The sequence below is a fragment of the Arvicanthis niloticus genome, unplaced genomic scaffold, assembly GCF_011762505.2.
Source record: "Arvicanthis niloticus isolate mArvNil1 unplaced genomic scaffold, mArvNil1.pat.X pat_scaffold_590_arrow_ctg1, whole genome shotgun sequence".
Classification (NCBI taxonomy): Eukaryota; Metazoa; Chordata; class Mammalia; order Rodentia; family Muridae; genus Arvicanthis; species Arvicanthis niloticus.
This window is the reverse complement of record NW_023046212.1, coordinates 35,167-58,072: the sequence shown is the minus strand read 5'-3', so window position 1 is coordinate 58,072 and position 22,906 is coordinate 35,167. Positions and strand designations below refer to the sequence as shown.

At 38.4% G+C, this 22,906-nt stretch overlaps 1 protein-coding gene across 1 annotated transcript; it reads left to right on the top strand.

Moving 5' to 3' along the window:
• The first annotated feature begins 1,186 nt into the window (after positions 1–1,186).
• LOC117702226 (putative G-protein coupled receptor 141) lies at positions 1,187–5,908 on the top strand. Its single transcript, XM_034493474.2, has 2 exons — positions 1,187–1,550; positions 4,164–5,908. Exon 2 carries the CDS (start codon positions 4,193–4,195, stop codon positions 5,090–5,092), a length of 900 nt encoding a protein of 299 aa, XP_034349365.1. The 5' UTR covers positions 1,187–1,550; positions 4,164–4,192; the 3' UTR covers positions 5,093–5,908.
• The last annotated feature ends 16,998 nt before the right edge of the window (positions 5,909–22,906 follow it).

Here is a 22,906-nt window from a genome sequence, read left to right as displayed (position 1 = left end):
GGCTGTCTTGTTAGGGACTGGTTATTCCTTGTTAAAGAATTTTCATGTCTGCATGGAGCAAATGCCGCATCTGACTGAGTGGAGACAGTGTGCGGGTGCTGCACTCCTCCTGCCATGACAGAACATGCACACATCTTAGCAGACATGCGTGCCATCAGTGTGACAATAGCTGCACAGTGCACAGTTTTCATTACACTTGCTTTATTTTTATTCTCTGCTGTTGGTTGCAACTAACCTATTTCCCAGTTTTTCTTCCTCATACAAGCAACCTCTAAACATAGCACCGTTTCTATGGGAACATACATTAGCATACAGATTCCAGGAACAAGTTATTTGAAAAAGTTCAAGATCGTCAGATTAATACATCCAAATCTGAGCTGTGACCCAGATTTTATATTTTATGAATTAATTTGACTTAAAAATTGAGATCCTTACAATTGGTTGAAAATTGTTTCTGGGCGTAGTTAGTTTTCTTTTTCTAGCTGAGTTGATTCGGTAAAATTTTTACTTTCTTAATGAGAGCCAAAGTTTTGTCTTTTGTTTAAGTTTTATTCAAATAATTAAGCAGATGGGTCTGTTACAAGTAAATTCAGTTCCTTTATGTCTTCAAAGTGATAAGTACTGTTGGACCATTTAGTAGCAGATAGCACAGGTACAGGTGATTTTTTTTCCGAAAGCAATTTGAAAATAGTCTCCACTGATGCTCAAAGGTAGGACATAAATGAGCTTGCCAGACAATAACATCTCCATTGATTTTAGTTTCGGTAGTTGAACCTTGGTATGATTCACAGCAGGTGTGTCTGCAACCATTGAAGGTGTATTGGTCCCTTTTATCTTTCTGTAGTACTAAGTTTACACTTCTTTTACAGTATGTTTCAATGTCTTAAGACAGCTAAGGTTAGAACAGAAGGCAAGACAGCTCGTGAAAAAAGATGGGACCTTTGGAAGAAGCAAACCCTCTGTAGAAGTGACATCAGCAAAAAGGTGGAACTCCAAAAGAATCGCGTTTCCAAAGAGCAGCCTGATCTCTTTGGGAGCGAAGCCTGGGAGAGAGCCTGGGAGAAGGGAGCCCGTGAACAATGGAACGTGAGGTGACTCCACCAGAGAGAAAGCTATCTAGAAAGTATTTCCTCATACAGTTCTTATTCTGAGTACAGAACATTTGGGGTGGTACCTGAAAGCAGGATGAGAAACAGCGTTGGAAAAATCCCTCTGCGGTTTTCATTTTAACTTTATGAATAAGTCGTTGGCTCTGAAAACAAAATCTCTGTTTGAATCTGCCCCACTGTTGAATCAACGTCAGTCCGTTTGAACTCAGAGGCTTCACTTATCAGGACTCTGCATCTTGGCTGGGCTTCTTGAGCCTTCAGTGCAAGGCTTGAGCTAGTCCCCGCACTGTCGCCACACTGAGGATTGTGTTGGCTGTTGGGCTAGGATAGTCTTGGTTCCAGCAACTGCGTTTACTGCCTGCTTTGATGTAAAACAACAGATGACCACGGGCGCCTTGAGTTTTCCACCAGGATCGATCACAACTGGGAAGAAGCAGGCAGGTACTTTGGATGGCTGTGTTTAGGTTTAGACGATGGAGTCTCTAGAAATCTTGGTGCTTGGTTTAAATGAGCAAAGAAATACACAGAATTCATTATAGGTTTTTGAAGGCTAAGGTTGTGAAATGGGGCTGTGGTCACTAGGTACAATTTTGAGAGAAAATTTAGCAAGTTCCTGAGAAATAACCAAAGGCAGGTTAGGTCTGTCTGAGATGTCAGACAACCTGTTGAATTCTTTTATTTATCAGTTTACTGTTTTCTAAAGTAAGTACACGAAGTTCTGTTTGTTACAATGTTTTCACACATGTGCACCATTATATGGTTCTTATCCATCCCCTCCCATGCTGTGCTAAACCATCTCCTCCACTCACCTCTGTCTGGGCTATCTATCTTCCTTCAAATGTCCACCTTTTAAAATGTAATTCTATTTTTTTCCTTTCTTTTAAGATCTCTTTCTCTATGTCATGCTCTCTTCTAATTTCCAGACTTAGCATACACACATATTACATGCCAACACATAGGTGTATGTATGCACACAGATTATTTTGTGTCTAGGTTCTTCTTGCTGTTCATGTCTGAGTCTTTTCCTGCAAATGTTATGACTTCAATTTACTATACAGATGTAATCCAAGTTAATTCTTGAAGGGAGGCATCATTCGACTTTTTTATAACTAAAGGGAAGTTTAATTACCTGTCCCATTGTTAAAGCAGCTGCTTAACAGCAGAGCTACTTGTCTTTCTCCAAATTTTCTCCTCTGCCTCTGGAGGTGCCCAGCTAAGCTGAGGAACAGCACCATAAAGGAACTGTACCATAATCTAGGCCTAGTTAGTTTCAAATTAAATTCAAATTTTATATAAATTTCAAAACTATTTAATTAGTTTCAATCTTAAATCATATACTTAGATTTGAAAAAAATCTAATTTTAACATAAAATTTTATTGAGGGAAAACTATGCTCTAGTCAACTGAATTTCTTTAAAAGAAAACAGCTATTCTTTTCAAGAAAAATGTTGTATTTGTGGAAAAACTTCAGAATCTTTAGACTTGCCATGCAAATGACTTCTCACTGAGACACAAATAATTCTACTGTGCCTCTTGACAGGTTGGCAAATGACACATGAGGACAAACTTCAGACCCACTCAAGAATCTGGAGCCTCAATGTCTGAGTCTCATAATGTTAAGACAGAGGTCTTGAGAAATTGTTATTGTTTAAAACAGATATTTATTAAATATATATATTTGTGTAGTAATTTAAAATATCGTAATTAACTATCATGACAGAGTAAAGGTCAAGAGCTTAAACTTCCTCTTATGGCTTAATATTAAAAATTATGATTTTTTTTTAAATCATGAGGTCATCTGGAGCCAACTAGCTCACTGAATGTCTAAATAACCATTAACTGCACCCAGCACAGCCTTCCTCCTTCCACAGAAGTTGTTGAAACTGCAGTGGCTCATGTCCCTCCTCAGCCTCAAAATACAGAACTGCACTGTCTAGATTTACTGGATGGCTGCAAGCCACCTCAGTCTTACTGCTGATGGAATGATCTGCCCCTCAAATGCACACTTGAAAAACTTAAGTAACAACCAAGCAAACCATCCTCCAACACCAGTTTACCAAATTGAACACACCAGTGTATGAAAGTAGCCAGGTTTAAGCAGAAAGAGGTCCCGGGATAGGCAAGTGCTAGGGAACTACATGGTCAAAACTGTTGAGGAGTTGGGGGGACTCAAGGTCACATGACACACCTTCCTGTGATAGTGACATGATCTGTCTGAGTTTTCTCTGCATTGTTATAAATTCTTTTGCCTGAAACTTGAGGGGGTCATATTTATAAATCTGATCTGAATGTGCACTGGGTCTACTGATCCCAGCTTCATTTAAATTTGGTTAATTTTTGTATCATGAATATGTTGCCTTTAAATACTATTTATTGGCTGGAAGAGGCTCAGTATAAACAGAAGGATGTGAGTCTGGGTACCCAAGATCCAAATAAAAGCTAGGAATGGACAGAGGCATTTTTCTATAACCCCAGTACTGGGAGATAGGAGAAGGGTCTGGAGACAGTCAAATCCCAGGGTGTGGATGGCCAGTTAGGCCATGTGTGTTGAAAAGTTCCAGGAGTCATGAGAAACTCTGTGTCAAAAGTTAAAATGGAGAGCCACTGAGGAAGATAACCTGTTGCTAACAGACCATGGGTGGGCACATGAGTGAGTGTACATGCACACAGTGTGAACACACATGTACAACACACACAATTCAATTCAATGATTGAAGAAGTTTGATGCTGTTTTGCATTTGACTGCATCTACACATTTCTCTCTCCCGATAGTGCACTTGTCCTGATATGTATACATGAGCATTATCTGTTTATTGAATATATAAGAGCACAGTTATGGAATTTACATTCAAGCCCACCTAACTTCGTTATTTAATTTCACTCACTCTTGTCTTCAGTATGTTTGAATTGCTGGGTGGAATTTACAACAGTACTTCTTTTGTATGGTTTCAAGGTTTTAAAAGACTCCTCAAGGACTGATAAGTTCCATATTTGTACATAATTTCATAGTTTCAGTATGTCAACCATAATTTTGTAAAACTTTTGATTTGACAGTTTCTGATCTGATTTCTTCATGATAAACCATGGATGAGATGAATGTAGCCATTCTGTCAAATGGCTCAAGCGTGGTGATGCCTACAGCAGGGCAAGTCTGTGAAGCCTACTGCAGGGCAATTCTGACAACAGCTTATAGTGTGGTCTTATTTGGAGGCAGCGTTGGCACAATTATGATGTCACACATGATGCTCAAGAGGAAAAGCCAATCAGCGGTTGCCACGATCATCATTAATATCATCGTGCTGCATTCCCTTCTCCTGATTAGTCTACCATTCCGCCTCAGCTACTATATCTCAGCAGTCTGGAAGTTTGGATCTTTTACCTGCCGGATGGTTAGTGGTATTATATACGCTCACATGTACTTTACCTTTGTTTTTTATGTGGCCATTGTTACACTTCGGTTGCTCATCTACTTTAAGAAACTCCAAATGCAACAGTTACAAAAGTTCCATGCTGTGGCTCTGAGTATTATTATTTGGATGGCAGGAAGCTTCATCTTTTTACCAATATTTTTTTTACAGTATGGCACAGATCCGAGTTATACAGAGCAACAACGATGCTTTGAGTTTCATAGATCTCTCAACTGCAAGGACATAATCATCACAAACTACTCTATAATTGTCATTATGATGACAACAGTTCTGGTCCTCTTTCTGACCCAGCTAATTGTCATTCTTCGTTTGATAAAAGCCTATTGGCCTGATATGTGGGCCCATCAAGAGTACAGAGCTCAAATCAAGAGTTTTTTCTTCCTGTTGGTCATAGTTGTCTGCTTTATACCCCACCATGCATTCAGGATATATTTTATTCAAAATTATCCCGAGCAAGAAAATTCTAAGTTAATACTGTACAATGAAATCTGTGTTGCTTTAACAGCCTTCTGCTGCCTGGATATGTTATGTTTCATATGTGGCGTCATCCATTAGACCTTGCCCTGCTCTTTCTGTGATTGGTTTATAGGACATCAGAATGAAAAACACTTCAGCTGAATAGATGGCGTGTTGTTATCATCTTTAAAAGTTTCAAGCTCTCTGCTCTTGAATATTAGATTTTTTTATTTCTCTTAGCCACAGTTGTTTTCTTACAAAAACGTAATCAACCCTAGTCATCTACTTTTCTTTTGAGAATGCTTACAGGCCCCAAATGTATCCCAGAATACATTGGATTTCTTAGTTGTACCAAACACATCACTCCTTCCTCTTGCCACTTCATTCAGTATTCACTTCAGCCAAGCTCATCTATTCATTCTCCCCATACTCCTGAGGCTTTTTAGTCCACCAAGTTTTGCTCTGAATGTGTGTGTGTTCCTCCCATTCCTGTCCACCAAAATGTAGATACCCTATAATTATAAATGGGGCTCTAAAATACCTTAATCTATTCAAATTAAGATTGCCTGATTGTATTGGCATTCTGAGGGGAGTATTTCCTTGAACAGAGAGTGGTCAAGGGAATTAGAAGAAACTCTTCCAAGAGACTGTTCATTGATGTGGTTCATCCTGATGAAGGCAGAGAAGGAACTTGGAAGCCAGAGGTTACCTCCTGAGCTATCTTCAATATAAAGTAATAAAGACATTGGAAAAGAGAATAAAACAAACAAAACAAATACAACCACCACCACCAACAACAAAAACTGAACTTGGGCTGAGCTTGCCAACAAACTCTTTGGCCACAAACTTTTAAAGCCATATAGCTCTTTTTATAATTTGTCAAGACATCCTGTGTATTCAAGAACTATCATATAATTAAAAGGAGTACCTGTGTCTGCCACACTCAATAAAAATAATTAAGATAACTAAGTTGGATTCTGTTTATATCATCTAGAGATTGACATGGTACTTATTCTTTGCTTATAAAAATGCATCTTTGAAGAATGTATCTAACTAATACCATAATCAAACAATCCTCTGGTGATGAATAGGTGAACATAGTTAATACAAATGAATTTTGGAGTCATGTGGAGAGCTAACAAGGAAAGGTGGAGAACTAACTATGTTTAATAATCATTGAACATTGAATTAAATATTTGCAATCCTCTCCATAGGTTCTGTGATAGAATACTAAACATGTAAGACTGTTAGTTTTTTGCTTTCCTAACTTAGTGACATCTTATACAATACAATATTAAGACATGGTTGGCATGGCTTGAAATGGAGCATACCATGACAAGGCTCATTTATTGAAAGTTTGGTCTTTATGTTGATGTTCTAGAAATTTTAGGAAGCAAGACTTACCCAAGATGAGGTAGGTCAGTGGTTCTTCCTCTCTCATTATCTGCTTCTTGTTTCCCATAGATGAAGAAGGCTCTTTGCCACATTCCTTTTACACTTATATTTTACTCAAGTACATAATATCAAACTCTGATATAAAATAAATCCTCCTTTAGCTTGTTCTGTTAATGATTTGCTTATAATAGTATAAAGTGATTAATAAAAAATGACTCATTGTTTTTTTGGAGCTTTGGAACTGATTTATGGGTAGAATTTGGAAGAATGAGGAAATGTAGGCTAGAACGGTTCTACAATACAATACTTAATGGATCCTCTACTGGGAGCTCAGAAGACCAAATATTGATAGAGATATTGACTTTTATGAACAGGCTTATGAAGTTTAGGATGAGATTGGAAACTCCCTGGGAATTGTACCTAATGCCATATTATGCTAGTTATGACAAAGCCTACAGTTTTTCTATATCTGGAAATTATGTGTCAGACTATTTAAATATGATGAACTAATAAACTTGGTGAATGAAATGTCAAGACAGTATAGCATTCACACAATGGCATGTTTTTTTCCAAGATGCTTTTAGTTTATAATGAATATTTTGCAAGCCTCTGGAAAAAAAAAAGCTATGTGGCTATGAGACTTCTTCCAAGAGTCCAAAAGAGGTTCTGGGAGTCCAGTCAATTTGTAACAGGTCAAATTACCTACCAGAAGCTAACTCAAGATACTTCAATGTCCAATCTAAGCTCCCATGAAGACCTCTAGATATTGGATAGCCCAGGAAATTTAAATGTATGTCCAGAAAAACTAGACAAAAAGCAAGAGAAGAGTGATGATATGCAGTTAGATGTGTTGCTACATTCTAGGAAGATATGTTGAAGAGTCCAGAGGCAAAAGGATCACAAGTGCAAGGCCAGACTAGCATGGCCATAACTTTAAACGATCTGACAAAGTGATTTAACATCCACAAACACACACACACACACACACACACACACACACACACAGACACACACACACACACACATCATAAAACCTCCTACCCTGATCTTGTTTTTTTTTTTTTTTGTTTGCTTATCAAGAGAAAAAGTATATCCTTTCTATATGCTACTGCCCCCACGTGCTCATCCCAAGTGCATTGGGCCAAGAGACCATGGAGAATTACTTAAACTTGAGAGTCAAAATAAACGTTTCCTCCCTTAAGTTATTGTAGTGGGTATTGGTCACACTGATGCAAAAATGATGTTAAAACAAGAGCCAAAATTCCACAGAATGCTAATTCATGGAGAAATATACTTTAGAGAGTTGAAATCTTGTTGCCCAGTATTTATCTCATGCTTTATTATTAAATCACAATATAGATAAATACTTATTTTGTCCATAAAACTTTCATTATTAATACTCTACTTATCAATTATATTTCAAAATACTATAGTGCAAATGTTTTATAATTTTTGTCATAAAACAAGATTGATTGATGTAGTCAGTAACACAGAGATGGCTGTGTTAACTTCATGGGTGTTTTAAATCTGATGGGCAGCCTCTAAAAGGTCGCTAATGACTACTGCCTGCGAATAGTCACATCACTACCCAAACTCTTCTTCCTCCTCTATTGACTTGCAAATAAAGTTAACATTGCAAAGGGATATTACTTCCCATGATATCTCATTGGTTTCCATCTTTCTCTTTCTCATTTTGATTGATTTTTTTCTGGCAAAATCCATGTCATAATATAGACCTATGGAAAAGTTCATATGGCAAAAAAACTGAGACTTCTTAGCAGTCCTGTGATTAAGGATGCTTGTGAATCCTTTCCCATTAAACCATGAAATAACTGTGTATTGAGCTGGCCCATTCACTGTTGCTTCATGAGAGATGCTGACAAGGAATGACTCAGTTAAGCCAATTTTATTCTGGTATAGTACTTTGAGTTTTATAACCCACTTGCTAGTCTCTGCTTTATCAGTTTTGTATGAAAACAAACACATCTTTACTTAGTTTTCAAGAGAATAAGAAGTACACCTGTTACTGCATCAGAAACATGAATTGCAGAGTGTATGTAAACAGTGACAGTACATGAAAGCAGAGCGTGTTAGTTTTGGAAATACTGAGAAGGGAATAGTTGGGGATTGGATAAGAATTGTTAGTCAACCTATGTATAAATCATTAGATCCTCATATATGGTTCCTGAATCACTATCAGTTATGCTGTGTGTTGCTTCTGTCTAAGTCTGTTTTGTGTTACTATAATTGGATACCACATACTGGAAAACTTACAAAACAAATATAATTTTGAGAGACAATAAAACATTCTATTCTTGAGTAATGTGTTATGCAGCAACAGATAATTACCACATATATAACTTAAAAATTTGATGCCATGCATCTAATTGAGTTGATAGCCAAATGGGGCCTTATGGGAATCCCCAAACAATGCAAGCCATTGCCAAAACTATTAGGTTACTCTTCACAAACTGACAGCAAGGCTTCATTGTTGAAGATAATGTCTACTCAGCTTATTAAAAATGAATGTCTTGTTGGTGCCTACAAAAGCTCTCAGTTCTATTTTCTAGTGCCTTTGGTACAGGACTCTTGACAGTCTGAAAAGAGAAACATAAACACCAAGCTAGACATAAACTTTTTATTTAAACTGGTGTATAGCCTGTAAATGTGCCAGGGCAGTGGTGGGACAAAGCTTGTAAAAGTAACCACTAACTGATTTGACTTAAGGTCCATGCCATTAGATGGAACCCATACTCAACACAGCTTTGGTGACTAAGAACCTGAGACTAGGTAGCTCAGAGACCTACAGTCAAACTATGTAGTAGTAAAATAACTCCTAATGAGATTCTGCTATACTCATAGGTCAGTGCCTTGTTCAGCTACCAGCAGAGAAGCTTCTTTCTTCAGTATATGGGAACAAATACAGAGACCCATAATCAGACATTATGCCGAGAATGAGAGACCTTGGAATACTCAGGCCTAAATGGAATGTCTCCATCAAATCCCTCCCCTCATTGCTCAGGGAACTCTGTGGAAGAAGAAAAAAATAGCTTAATGATCAGAGGAGACCACAAAAACCATGCCCTCTAAATCAACATGAGAAAATCTCATATCAACTCACAGAGACTGAGATAGCATGCAGACAACTGTGTGGATCAGCACTGGCCTTCTGTGTATATATTATGACTTTCAATTTAGCATGTTTATGGGACTCTTGAGTGTCAGAACAAGTGGGCCTCTGACTCTTATGCCTTCTCTTGAGCTCTTTTCCCTTTGTTGGTTTGTCTTGTCCAACTATGACATGACACTTTTTGTTTCATCTTATTGTGTTTTATTTTGTTATACTTTTAAAAATGAATGAGTTAATGGATGAATGAATGAATGAATGAATGAATGAAAACCTAGATACTAGGGTAAAAGTTAACAACTGAATTGTCACTTATACCTTTTGGAAGAGGAAAGGTCACTTTTCTCCAATAGAGTGACACTAAGTATATCAACCACTCCAGGACAGAATTCATACTAAGGACTAGGTGACCAACATATAACTGAACTACAGAATTGTTTTTTTGCATGTGCTTTTATTTGGTTACAGTTTACTGGGTTTTGTATGTTTGTGCATTCTTTCTTTTTGAATGTGGTTTTATTTTGTTTTCTTGATTTTTTTGGGGGGGGTGTATTGTCATATTGAGATTTTGTGTTTTTTGAGAAAGAACTTAAACTTGGGTGGGTAGGAATGGGGGAGACAATCTGGAAGTACTTGGGGAAGGGGAGGAACATGATCAAAATAATTTGAATTTGAAAATTGTTATGAAAATAATGACAAAATATAATCATAAATAATAATCAAAAATAAAAAGACAACATTTTATTAATTCACTTGATAAAATACTTTTACTTGAAGAGATAATCAATATCCATGAGATACTTTATAATCTTTTATTTATTTATACTAAAGTCTTCAAAGTCTATATGTTTAGTAAATATAGCATAACCTGACTCAGTAGTCATGTGTCTTAGTTAGGGTTTTACTGCTGTGAACAGACACCATGACCAAGGAAACTTTTATAAGGACAACATTTCATTGTGGCTGGTTCAGAAATTCAAAGATTCTGTCCATTATTATCAAGGCAAGAGCATTGCATCTTTCAGATAGGCATGCTCCAGGAGAAGCTGAGAGTTCTACATCTTCATCTGAAGGCTGCTAGGAGAAGACTGACTTCCAGGCAGCTAGGATGAGATTCTTAAAGCCCATGCCCACAGGAACACACTTACTTCAAGAAGGCCACATCTCCTAATAGTGTTACTCTCTGGGCCAAGCATATACAAACCATCACACCATGTTTTAGTATCAAAGACAGCCCATCCTCAATATATAAAACATTGGTGCAATTATCTAGCGATCATTGAGATATAAGCTCAAAAAACTTTCTCTACAGAAAGTCTTTGGTTGTCTTATTGCCCCCTCACCCAACACTGTGCCGAATAAATACATCAGATAACTGAGATAAAAATGGTATGATTATACATGGTACAAATAGCAGTGGCCAGCACATCACAAAGGCTCTATAAGTTTCCTATGACTTTTACTCTTTGTATCCTACTTAGTTTTTAGTACTGTGTATAGAGCACTGGCAAAACAACTAGCAGAGGCAAGGGTCTATTTGGTTTACCCTGACACATCACATTCTATCACTGAAGGAAGTCCTGGAAAGGACTTCCAAGTATTCTCATTCTCATGTGGATATGAGCCTGGCTCTGTAGAGGATTTCACATATGGTACTGTACTGGTTAAGAATACAGTGACTATAGATATCATAGGATCTAGAGGAATCTAGTATTGATGAATGATCATACTGTCAAATTGCCTTCGAATTTTTTGTTTATATTCATAGATTTTTGATGAAAGAAGCTTCTTTTTGCAGGAGATAGTTGTTAGTGAAGGGACTTATAACTTGTCAACGTGTCATATAAGTAGCTGTGAGTGCTCAGCTGTGGATTGGGGCATCTTTATCAATCTCCCTCTATCCAAGGCTCATGGAACATCTCAAAAGTAAGGAAAGAAAGAATGTAAGAACTATGGCCATGGAGAGGACCTATGAAATAGTGACTTATTCTGGATATGACACAACTACTATACACTCACAACAACTATTGTTATCTGAACAAAATTTGCACAAGACCAAGACAGTCAAAGTTCCAGTATGGGTGAGATGGGAGCTTTCAAGACTGCATCCTTGGCTAATTCGGCAGTTGATGGCTGCTAAAGAAGAATCACTCTACTCTAGTGATATGGCTGCTGTTAGATTGCTCACATTCTATTTCATCACCTGTCCTTCCATACATATGAGCATCACTAGCTGGAATCATTGTGTTACAATTTAAAACAACAAGCAAGGGGGCATAAAGTTGCAAGAGTGTTGGGTGAGGGACACTAAAGGAAGTTAGATGGAGGTAGTGGTAAATGGATAACATCAATATAAAAATAAAAACTTAAAATACTAAAGTACCCTAATACCAAGGTAATTGTTTGGCCAGGTTGATTGCCATTCTACACAGAATAGATTCAAAATGGAAGAAGCAGCACTGTCAGGCAGCTGGTGCACAGATGAAGAAACTATTGTCCATATGCAGTAGGGTTTTATTCAACTGTAAGGAAATAAGAAATCATGAAATGTTCAGCTAAATGGATGGATTGGAAAATATCACATTGAGTGAGGTAACCCAGAACCGGAAAGACAAATGTCACAATCTCTTTCTTATTTGTAGATTTTTAACTCTGAATCCTGAGATTGAAATGTGTAACTTGGAGTAAGCACAGAAATGAGAGACTGTGGGCTAGATGAGGGGAGAAAGAGCTCTTGAATGGGGCACAGAAGGATACAGGTGCTGTGAAGAGGGATGATGGGGACAGAGGAGACAACTGAGGACCAGGAGGAGGGAAGATAGCATTGAAGAAGGAGGAGGGTGGATAAATAACACTAACAATGTTTGAAAAAGCCATTGTGTAACATTTTACAGGCTTATTTTAAAAAAATATATAATAAACCTGGAGAGGTAGCTCAGCAGTTAAAGCACTAATTGGATTCAATCAGATATAGATTTTACACACACACACACACACAGAGAGAGAGAGAGAGAGAGAGAGAGAGAGAGAGAGAACATAAACATATATACACCCCTCTTTGGTATGTGTGTGTTTGTAATATAGTAATTATAAAAGGTCACAGATTTGAGAGGAGCTCTTGAAGGACTTGGGGTGAGAAAGTAACCACAAGCTTCTGATTTACCACGGGAGCTTGATGAACGGTTTCCTTTTCCAAAATCTTTGGCTGAGCTCCAAAGCAGTTCTGTTTGGCCCAGGAGTCTCATAAGCTTGTTTTTCAGAGTCATTAGCTTTTGACCTTCATCCCATGGGCAGAATATCAGTCAGTCTCTTGATGAGTGTGCTTGAATTGTTCTGATTTTAAGTCTTCTAACCATAAGTGCTGTTCCTTTCCTCTATGCAATATTTCTGTCCTGCCTTGCTATGAGCAATAGGCTGCCCTTCATGCCTGTGTTAGGGGCTCTTTTTCTAGCTGGCATCTTGTTGGATTTGACCACTGTCAGGAGGTGCCATCTAGTGGGAGGAGAAGGACTGAGAATTCTTCTTGGTCCTTACAGTTCAGATGCTGCCTACACCCTTTTCAGAAAACAGCTCCAACTGGCTCTCGTTGGGTTCTTTTACCACTGTGCCTTATCATATCTCTTCAGATCAGATGGTGCTAATCTCAAGATACATCATGTCCCTTGGTGGCTTCCTTATTCACATTTACATCTCTAGAAAAAGCACCATCCTCAAGTTTATCTAATTTATACTATTAATATAATCTACATTGTACTTTTTCTAAAGAAGCAATTCGAATTTTACAGAGTTTAAACCTATGTCTTAAGACAGAAGAAATAGAGAAACAGTTGCCACTCTCTGCATATATGCATGCTCTTCCCTTTCTCCTGCACATAAAGCTGCAAACGGGACTGCATTTAAACAAGGAACAGGACCGGGAGAGGAGCTGAATTTTCTCTGGTTATGAACTCTTGGTACTAGATAAAAGATAGCACGGTCTTTTATGCCTGCCTTGAAGAGGCATCACTTGCTTCTTCCCCTCCTCCAGGGTACAAGACTCTAAAGCTTTAAATCTAGGGTAAGTTACAGAGCACTGAAGAATCTAGCATGAAGTTCTGAACTGTCTCAAATATGTCTTCACTCCTGTCTCAGTTTCTTCTTTTTAAAAAAACACAGGTAATGAGGGACAGCTTTCTCTCTGAAAGCATTTTACTGTAAAAATGCACATATATTTTATAACTCATTTAAGTTCATCTTTTTAAAATTACAACCTTCTGTTTTAATACTAAATATCTCCACATATCTTAGTTTATGAACTGAGTGCTATTTGCCTCTTTATACTACTACTTTTGCCAAGAGTCCCTTTAAATTACACTTGGGGAATAGTCTTTTAACTTTGGTTTTGAAGAAATCTAAGAAGACATTCTGCTGAGCTCAAGAGACAGGTCGGAGGTTAAAAGCAAGTACTGCTCTTGTAGAGAACCCGAGTTTGACGCCCAGTACAGATGTCAGGTGGCTCACAGACTCGATGCCTCTGCCCACAGATGCAGTTACTCACCTACATGTGCACACACACACACACACACACAGAATGAAAATCTATTTTTAAGAGAAAACTTGTTGCATTTACCATTTCAAATGAGCAAGTGGTTTTAGACGTTCTATTTCCATAAGATTTCTCCACTGAGCTCATCAAGCAGGAAGGCCACATAGGTTTAAAAAGAGAAAAACTGCAATAGGAAAACATGCAAGGGCCCAACGTGCACCACAAATGATGTCAACACCACATTCCTGTTGCACGGAGCACGGGAGCATACAAAAGAATGATTCGTTGCTGTGCCAAGGCAGTAGCAAAGAAGGACAGACATTCCAGAGAAAGACACTTGTGTCCCTTCTTTAAACTGCCCAACTATTGAAGCAGTGGTCTTCAAGGAATTGGAATTTACCCAGGAACCTCAAGCTGAGGGAAGGGAGAAACTGAACACGTGCCAGCCACCTGTTTCTCTAAATGAGATTTCACACCGTTCTGGTAACATGTCAGACCACCTTGCAGAAGAGTTTGTAACAAGACAGTAATAGGTCAGTGGTCAGCAGGACCACACTGTGAACAGGACTGCTTAGCTGTGCACACCTCGTGCCCTGTGTTTAAACCTCAGACTCTTTCATGGCCATGACAGTAAACTTGGAGTCATCCAACCTCTATTTTCTCCTCCTCATGTGGCTACATTAAATACATTTCCCTTTTATGCTTTTCTCTCATTGATTACTGGGGGTGGCTAGGCAGACCAAGTTGTAGGGCTGCCAGAACCCAGGTGTTGACCTGAGCAAGTCTGGTGACAGCATGGTACTAATACTATATATGTGGGATATCATCAGCATGAGAATATAAACTATAAGTAACCACATTTATTCATAGTGGGATTGCTTGGTAAAATTCAATGATAAAGATACATGGTAGTTTACTATGAATCCCTTCATTCTAGACGATTTGTAGCAGTGATATTATTCTCTATGAAAATCTTTTCTCAACAACTGTCCTCAGTTTAGTTTAAATATCTTGATGGAAGGTAGCGATACAGAAAGTATCTGACTTTGTCAGTTAGCTTAGATGAAGTTGGAAGTAGTGGACATTTGAATGTTGCCTCTAAAGATTTCAGAAGGTACTTGGGGATGGGATATCAGGGCCAGTGACAATCTACTCAGTGAAGAGGCACCTGCAGTGCTGTTAATGACATACCTGGAAGGAGGACAGTTACAGCACATTATCAGTGAGACATGGGGGTATTTATTCCATATAAATCCCATTTGTTTTATCAGAAATTTGTTTGGAGTCATTTGAGGTTGACAGAAAGCTTGAGAGAGATAGCGGCCCCATTTATCCCTTACTGTCACATATATTCACCCCTCACAACACACCAGCATTCTTCCTCAGAGTGGTGCCTTTACTACACCAATGTATCTATACAGCTTTCAGTATTGCTCAAAATCTACAGTTGATATTAGAGTTCCTTCTTGGTTCTATAAATTCTAGGGTTTTTTTTTTAACTGTATGATGGCGTACATCTGCTGTTATAGCTGCATAGAGAATAGTTTCAATGCAGATAGAGAATCTTCTAGTCCTCTCTATCCATCTCTCCCTTGTCCTAACCCTTGGTCCACTTATCTTTTTTTCGGCCTTAGTAGCTTTGCAGTTGTCAGACTCACATGATTGGAACCATAAAGCCTTATAGAGTATGCTTGAGATTTTTTGGCATCTCTTTGTGGCAGGCAGCTAGTGTCATTCTTTGTTAGTATCAAACAAAAATCTCATCATTTTTTTATGATTATCTACTCACCTTCTGGAGAGTGTCACCTTCCAACCTACTATAGGTATTCTATAAAGGGTTTTATATGGTTGTAATCCTTCAGCTAACCTGAGTACATGCTAAGGAATCTGATTGCTATGTCATATTGTCAAGTGAGTTTTATTTTGCAACAAGCTGCTTACGATGTCTGCAGTTAGCACTTAGAAAGTGACTGTATCATTTCATAGCCCACCAGCAGTGAACGGGAGCTTCTGTAGTCAGAGTCCTGGGTTTTTGCTATTGTAATACTGTGTCCTTGTACCTCATTGTTCCACTAATTTGCATTTTCAGGCTAGCATGTGACACAGAACATTTTTTATTTGTTTGCATTCTAAGTATCTTTTTATTAAGAGTGTGTATTGAAGTTTTGGGCTCATTTAAGAATAGTTTTATTGTTGATTTCAGAAATTCTTTGAGTATTGAAGTTAAGAATGTTTAATCAATGATATCTAGTATAAATATTTTCCCAAACTTTACTTACCTTTTAATTCTCTTTACAGTAGAAATTTTTAAATTTTTTTTTACAGTAGAAATTTTTATGTTACTGAAACCCAGCTTATCAATTTTATTTCCTCTTCCCTTTAGAGACCATCAACTCAGGGCTGCCTGGTTTCTCTCTCATGCTCACCTTCAAGGATCTATTTCTGTGTTTTATGTTTTGGTCTGTGATCTATTTTGAGTTAATATATGTATTAGGTATGGGCTATGGCTCTGCTTTATTTTTTTTTAGTCTAATTGTTCTAGTCTGTTAAAATGCACTCAAAATTTTTGCTTAAGCCATAATAAGCGATCAGGGACATTTTCAATTCTACTTTAGTATTAGAAATTAAGCTTGGGACTATTGTGAAGGGTATTGTTTTTGCTATTTTTTTTTCTCAGTTCATTATCATTTTATAAAGGATGGCTACTGATTTGTTTGAGTTAATTTTATATCCGGCCCCTTTGCTGAGATTGTTTATCAGCTGGAGAAGTTCTCTGGTAGAATTGTTAGTGTAGCATATGTATATTCATATCATCTGCAAATCATTAAATGTGGTTACTGTGGGAGGTTGAAATGTTGTACACTCAAAGCCTAATCACAATTTCTCTTTAGACCCTAGATAGCCACCTCTTGCCCATCTCTGTGTTGGACATAGTTGAACATATTGACTAACAGACTAACATACAAAAGCTAATCGGATGTATTAACCTAACAAATGCCTAGTTATCACTAACCCAAAGGCTAACAGTATCATCAGATAGTATTGGGGACCTATAACACAGGCTTCTCCACTTGGCATCAGCCTACATTTCCACAATGTATTTACAGGCAACTTTCATTTATTACCTTGTTGTTCTGTTACTACAAAATTCCACAAGATTATTACTAAATTGGAACATGGAATTTGGGGTAATTTAAATCTGAGTTCCTAGGCAATAGTCAGGACAGTCTAGCATCCTCCAAGCTTCTACCTTCACATTTAACTTTTCTCCGCTCTGTGCCTTGACATTATTCCCTCTTTACTAATACTGGACTTTGCAGAGACATTTTAAGAAACACAGCCATCTTGGAGTTTTATAAGACAAACCTGTGGTAATGACCAAATGAATGATACTGTCTAAAGCCACACACATAAATTTTTAGTTTTGCTTACACGGTGTTCAGAGAGACAGCTAAAAGCAAATGTCACAGGCAATACGTTTAATAGATAAGGCACATTGACACATTGTAAATTATGATTTCACTCAAAGTCCAGGTATTAAAGTTCAGTTGCTCATTTTGAAAGAAATAGATCTCTGTAGGTATGTTTAGTTGAAATTGGAGGCAGACATTTCTATAAAAGTTTTTTCAAAGACATATTTGGAAGAACAGCTCAGCACTGTTCTTCCAGAGGACTCCATTTGACTCCCTGTCCCCACATGGTGGCTCGCAACCACCTGTAACTCCAATTTCAAGCCATCTGACACTTTCTGGCCTCCAAAGGGACCAGGCATGTAAATGGTATATAGACATATGCACATGAATATAATTAAATGTATCTTATTTTATTATAAATAAATACATGAAATAATAAAATAAAATGACCTACAAAGATAAATAGGACCCTCTGCAGTGGCATCTTTGTTGACATCTGGGGCTGCAGAGACTATGTCAAAGGCTAGAAAGAAAGAGAAGCCCAGTCCCAGGCTGAGCTACCAATGTGGCTCTGAGCACCATATTTGCATTGTTAGGTTCTAGAAATTGAAGCCAATTACATATGTGTTTTGTCATGGGATATTCTTGTGGGGTGAAAGTTGTGTCCATGGCTGGACATTTTAAAGTTACAAAACCTTAGGCTACTGCTACTTTTGGCAAATAAATGCAATAGGGAGAAAGTAGAGTAGAGAGACAGCAAGAACTGACACAGAATGACAATTCTGTGAAGTCTAGAACTTCAAACATAGGCTATCTGAGAAATTATAAAATTCAGGGAAATTTTTTTTTAAGTATTTAAGAAGGTACAGGATTACCAGAGGCTGAGTACAGAAAATAATTGCACCATTTCTTTGGCTGTGCAGTGAAAGAGTGATGCAAAAATGTTGGATAATTTAGATATGAGTAAGTAACTCACTGAATATGAAAGGAGAACAAGAAATATTGCCTTGGAATGCTATATGAGCTCATTTTGTGGCTCTTGCAGATTAGATGGGATATGTTGCAGGGACTCGGTCTCCCGTGTTATCTTACTACATAGTCTTAAAAATTTCCCTTTACCATATTCTTGTCTTTAGAAAGACTTTCTCAGTAGCAATTCACTTTTCTTCTTTTCTTCCCCTTTATTTTCCTGCTCAAGCCAAATAAATACCAATAATAACCTTAACAGCTATATATAAAGTTTAGATTCCAAGCTGTTTTCATCCAAAGAATTCAATGAAGAAAATGAAGTGATTACACACACAGCCAGTTCTGCATGTTCTCAAATCCAAGGGACATCTTACAATTTATTTGACTAAGAATGTAAGAAGGGACGCTATGAGGCTATGCTATTCAAAGAATTGTGTTATCTTCAGCAGACTGACAACATTCAGTTCATGCCACTAATCTGACGGCCTTCTGGTAGACCTCACCTTTTAAAAGTTCCTCCACCTCTTGATAGTAACACTGGCTGAAGGTCAAGGGCTCATCTAATTTGGGGAGGTATTTAAGATCCAAGTTATAGAAATGACCTTATCGGATGAATCTTAGAATGATGTCACTTCAGCTTCTCCTGATAGACTGCTATTCTCATGATGGTCCTTTTCTTCTGATTCAGTCATCTGTCACTTTAAAAAGTGTGTGTGTGTGTGTGTGTGTGTGTGTGTGTGTGTGTGTGTGGTGGGAGTCTGGGACTATGGGTATGTGGATGTCTATGAAGGCCCAAAGCAAATGTCAGATCTCCTGGGAGCTGGAGTTCCAGACATTTGTGAACCTCCTAATATCAGAGCTGAATTCCAGTCCTCTGGTAGAACTGTAAGTGCTCTTGATTGTTGAACCCTCTCTCCAGCCCCATATCTGTCATTTTTAATTCAGTTGCATTCAGTGGAATTTCTACCTGGTCAGATATTGACTACTCTGTGCCTTTTTTTTTTCTGGGATGTAGTTTGGTCCTTTTAGGTGTTGTGTCTAAGATTTAATAAGCAGGTTCACAGCATTATTTAATTTTGGGTGATTAATTCTCAAGTGTTCATCCAGTGGTATTTGAGTACTCCACCCCACACCCACTAAGTTAAGTATTTCAGTGTGCCTGGTGGGAGTGCACACCACTCTCAGCTCTCTGTGAACTGTGAGTGGAGTTTCTACTACACTTCTGTATTCTCCTTCCTTCAGCTTGCTGGGACCCAGCAAAATGTGAGACTGGAGTAGGGAGGAGTGAAGGGAGAAGTGGAAGGAGAGGAGTGCAGAGGGGATGAGTACAGGAGAGAGGGGCTCATGGAGAGGAATGCAGGGGAGGAGTGCAAGAAAGGAGTGCAGGGAGGAGAAGCACAGCAGGATGAGTGCAGAGGGGTTGAGTGCAGGGGGAGGAGTGCAGAGGAGGGAGTGGAGGAGGAGGAGTGGAGGGGTACACGGGTGGAGTGCAATAGGAGAAATGCAGGGGGAAAAGTGCAGGGCAGGACTGAAAGGGGAGGAAGGTACAGGGATGAGGGCAGGGAGAGGACTTTAGGGGGAAGAGTGAAGGAATGAGGGGCTCATCTTATTTTGAAGCTATCTCTTGTTGATCATCACCCTTCTTTGTTTATATCCATTTAATGTCTTAAAAACCAAGGTTTCTTGCATTTTATCATTGTTTTTAGTAGATTTGTCTAGAGACCAAATTCAACTCTGTTACGCTATCTTTGTGATTACCAAAACAATTTAATACAGAACAATGTGTCATGGGTATTCATGACCTTTTTTTATTCTGTGGAAAGAGCAATTTGTCTTAGATGACATAATGGTGTTAAGATGACCTAAAATCAAAGGCTGTAGTCAAATGTTGTCTTCTTTAGTGACCAGTGATTCAGTGTGACAGAACATTTTCAGCAGCCATCCTCTGAACAAACATCCCCACAGTCTTCTCCCTCTGCCTTACGCCTCACCTCTATTCTAGTTTTACTGGTTGGTATAGAATCCTTTGTGAAATGACGCTCTTGAAAGTTTTTAAAAGAATATAATTGCAAAAAGAAAAACTAATAAAAGTAGTTTAAAGTGATATCTTTGCAAAAAATTGATAATTGCTGAATATTCATCATAAGCTGGGTATTGTAAATTTCAACCAGTTAACCTTTACAGAAGCCACCAGCATTATAATCTGAAGCAAAAATTATTGGTTGATGGAAGGTCAGGAAATTTGACCAAGCTGATAGAGACACTGGACTGGCATTCTATGTGGCCTCACAGCGACATCATAGGAAACATGTCTGGAGGCAGAAAGTTAGCAGAAAGTAACCTCAAATGTATGGAGGTCAAATGATTGGTTAGCATTGTTCCCTACTGAAACAAAAAAGCAAACACCCAACCCTCAAGGTATCTTTAACTTCTACTGGAGCAAAACTCGGCAGGTTTCTTTCTACTAGCAGTATTTGTGTTTTCATCAAATGACACAAACATTGTTGAATTCACCTGATAAATGATGTGTGTATTCAAAATATACAAAACATATGCAGTAGAGACTATATAAATATATACACATAGGAATACTGAAGATACTGTGGGAGGATGAAATTATGAATTGGCAGTCACACTGAGCTGTATCCATTGATGACTGAAATTATTTTTGCTTCACAATTGCACATACAATGTTATTTTTATTTGGTATTTATATGAGCATAATTTGGATGCCTTAATCTTTTAAAATGTATCCTGCCTTTTAAAGTAATTTTTAAATAATTGGGATTATAGATTGGATACAATACAGCTTTTATACACAGATGTGTTTTTAATAGGTAGAATTTGTCTACCACAAGGATCCATCAAGGTATCTTTTAGAGAAAAATTTACACAAATGTAGTAGGAATAGTTACAATGGATCTCCTCACCCACTTATGCCCAACAAGGCCATCCTCCCCTACATGTACAGCTGGATCCATGGGTCCCTCCCTATGTGCTCCCAGGCTGGTGGTTTAGACCCTGGGAGCTCTGGTTGGTTGGTATTGTTGCCCTCTAGCTCTTACTATATGTCACCTTTGAACCTAGAGGATACGAATGTCCCATTTAGGGCTGAGCATTCCACTCACTCTGTACATTGACCGGTTGAGACTCTCTGAGTCAACTGCTAGGAAAAGCTTTTCTGAGAAAGGTTGAGAGATGCTCTGGTCATCTATGGGCATAGCCATAGGTCATTAGGGGTCATTTTAATACAATGGTCATTTAGCAAAATCATAACATTCAATTTTTTTCCTTAGAGTTATCTAGCCACAGGTACTTGGCTTCTTCAATAGCATCAGGTATAGATTCTATTTCATGGGTTGGAACTTAAGTCCAATCAGAAAGTGACTGGTTACAACTCCCAAAAACATTCATTTCACAAAAAAATTACCATTTATTGACAAGGAGCCATTTCAAATTAAGAGATCCATATTGTTTTTGAAAACATAATTGTTAGCATCAGAAGCTGTTTACAGTCTCTGAATTCAGCAATGATGTCACCCCTACGTGACAAGAACCCTCTTGCATCGGTTCCCATGGCAACCATCACACATTCCCGGCATGTGCCTCACCTGCATGCCTCACTTGTGTGTGGTGGTGCACGTGATTATGTCACAGCCTGAATAAAAGGCTGAGACTCCAACCCCTCACCCCTTCTTTGTTCCCTTCTTTTCTCCTTCTTTTCCCTTATTCTCCCCAATAAACCTCTTCTCATGGAGTTGCAGCGGACTGGTGTGCTCTGTCCGGATATGAGCTGCCTTCTAACACAACAATAATGTTTTTGCATGTTTAATAAACTACAATATATAAACATAATTTTATATGCTTTGGGGAACAAAGGCAAAATTCCAGTAGCTTGTTTTCTTGCAGCAGTCTGGGCTTGGAATGGCACCCTGGCATTTCAGCAACTTGGGGATGCAGCAGGACTCTCTGTTGTCAACTGCTCCCTCTCCTCTGCTGGCACCCCTGTTTTCTACTTTTTGTTACCTACCGCACAGCAAGCAGTCATTCCCAAATCAATCTCTCCCCATTCTCTTCCAACACATTCTCTGGTTCCTAGCCGGAGCAGATTTTTAAACTGCCGAAATCATCACATCACCATAACGTTATGTAATTCTTCACTGGTTTCATTTCTATTAGAGTTTATTCCAGCTCCCTCAAAGGAACTGGTACCTGCTTGCAGATGAGTATCCTGAGGACCTGGTCCCACCCTGGACCACCTTGCCACACCCTGCTGCAGCAACCTGAGCAACATACAGACTTCCAGACATGGCATGGCCTCTCCGTGAAGAGATTCAACATTCCTGCCCTCTTCAGGAAAATGTGGTGTGATCCCTCCCTACCTTCCAGGAGCCACTGAAACACCTAATGGCTTCCTTTAGAAAGCCTTTGCTGAGCCTCCATTTCCTCAACATCTATTGCCAATACCAATCCCAGGCCCCGCC

What these genes read in the sequence shown, in the direction of transcription:
- LOC117702226 (XM_034493474.2), top strand. Translation starts at nt 4,193, where the DNA reads ATGGATGAGATGAATGTAGCCATTCTGTCAAATGGCTCAAGCGTGGTG.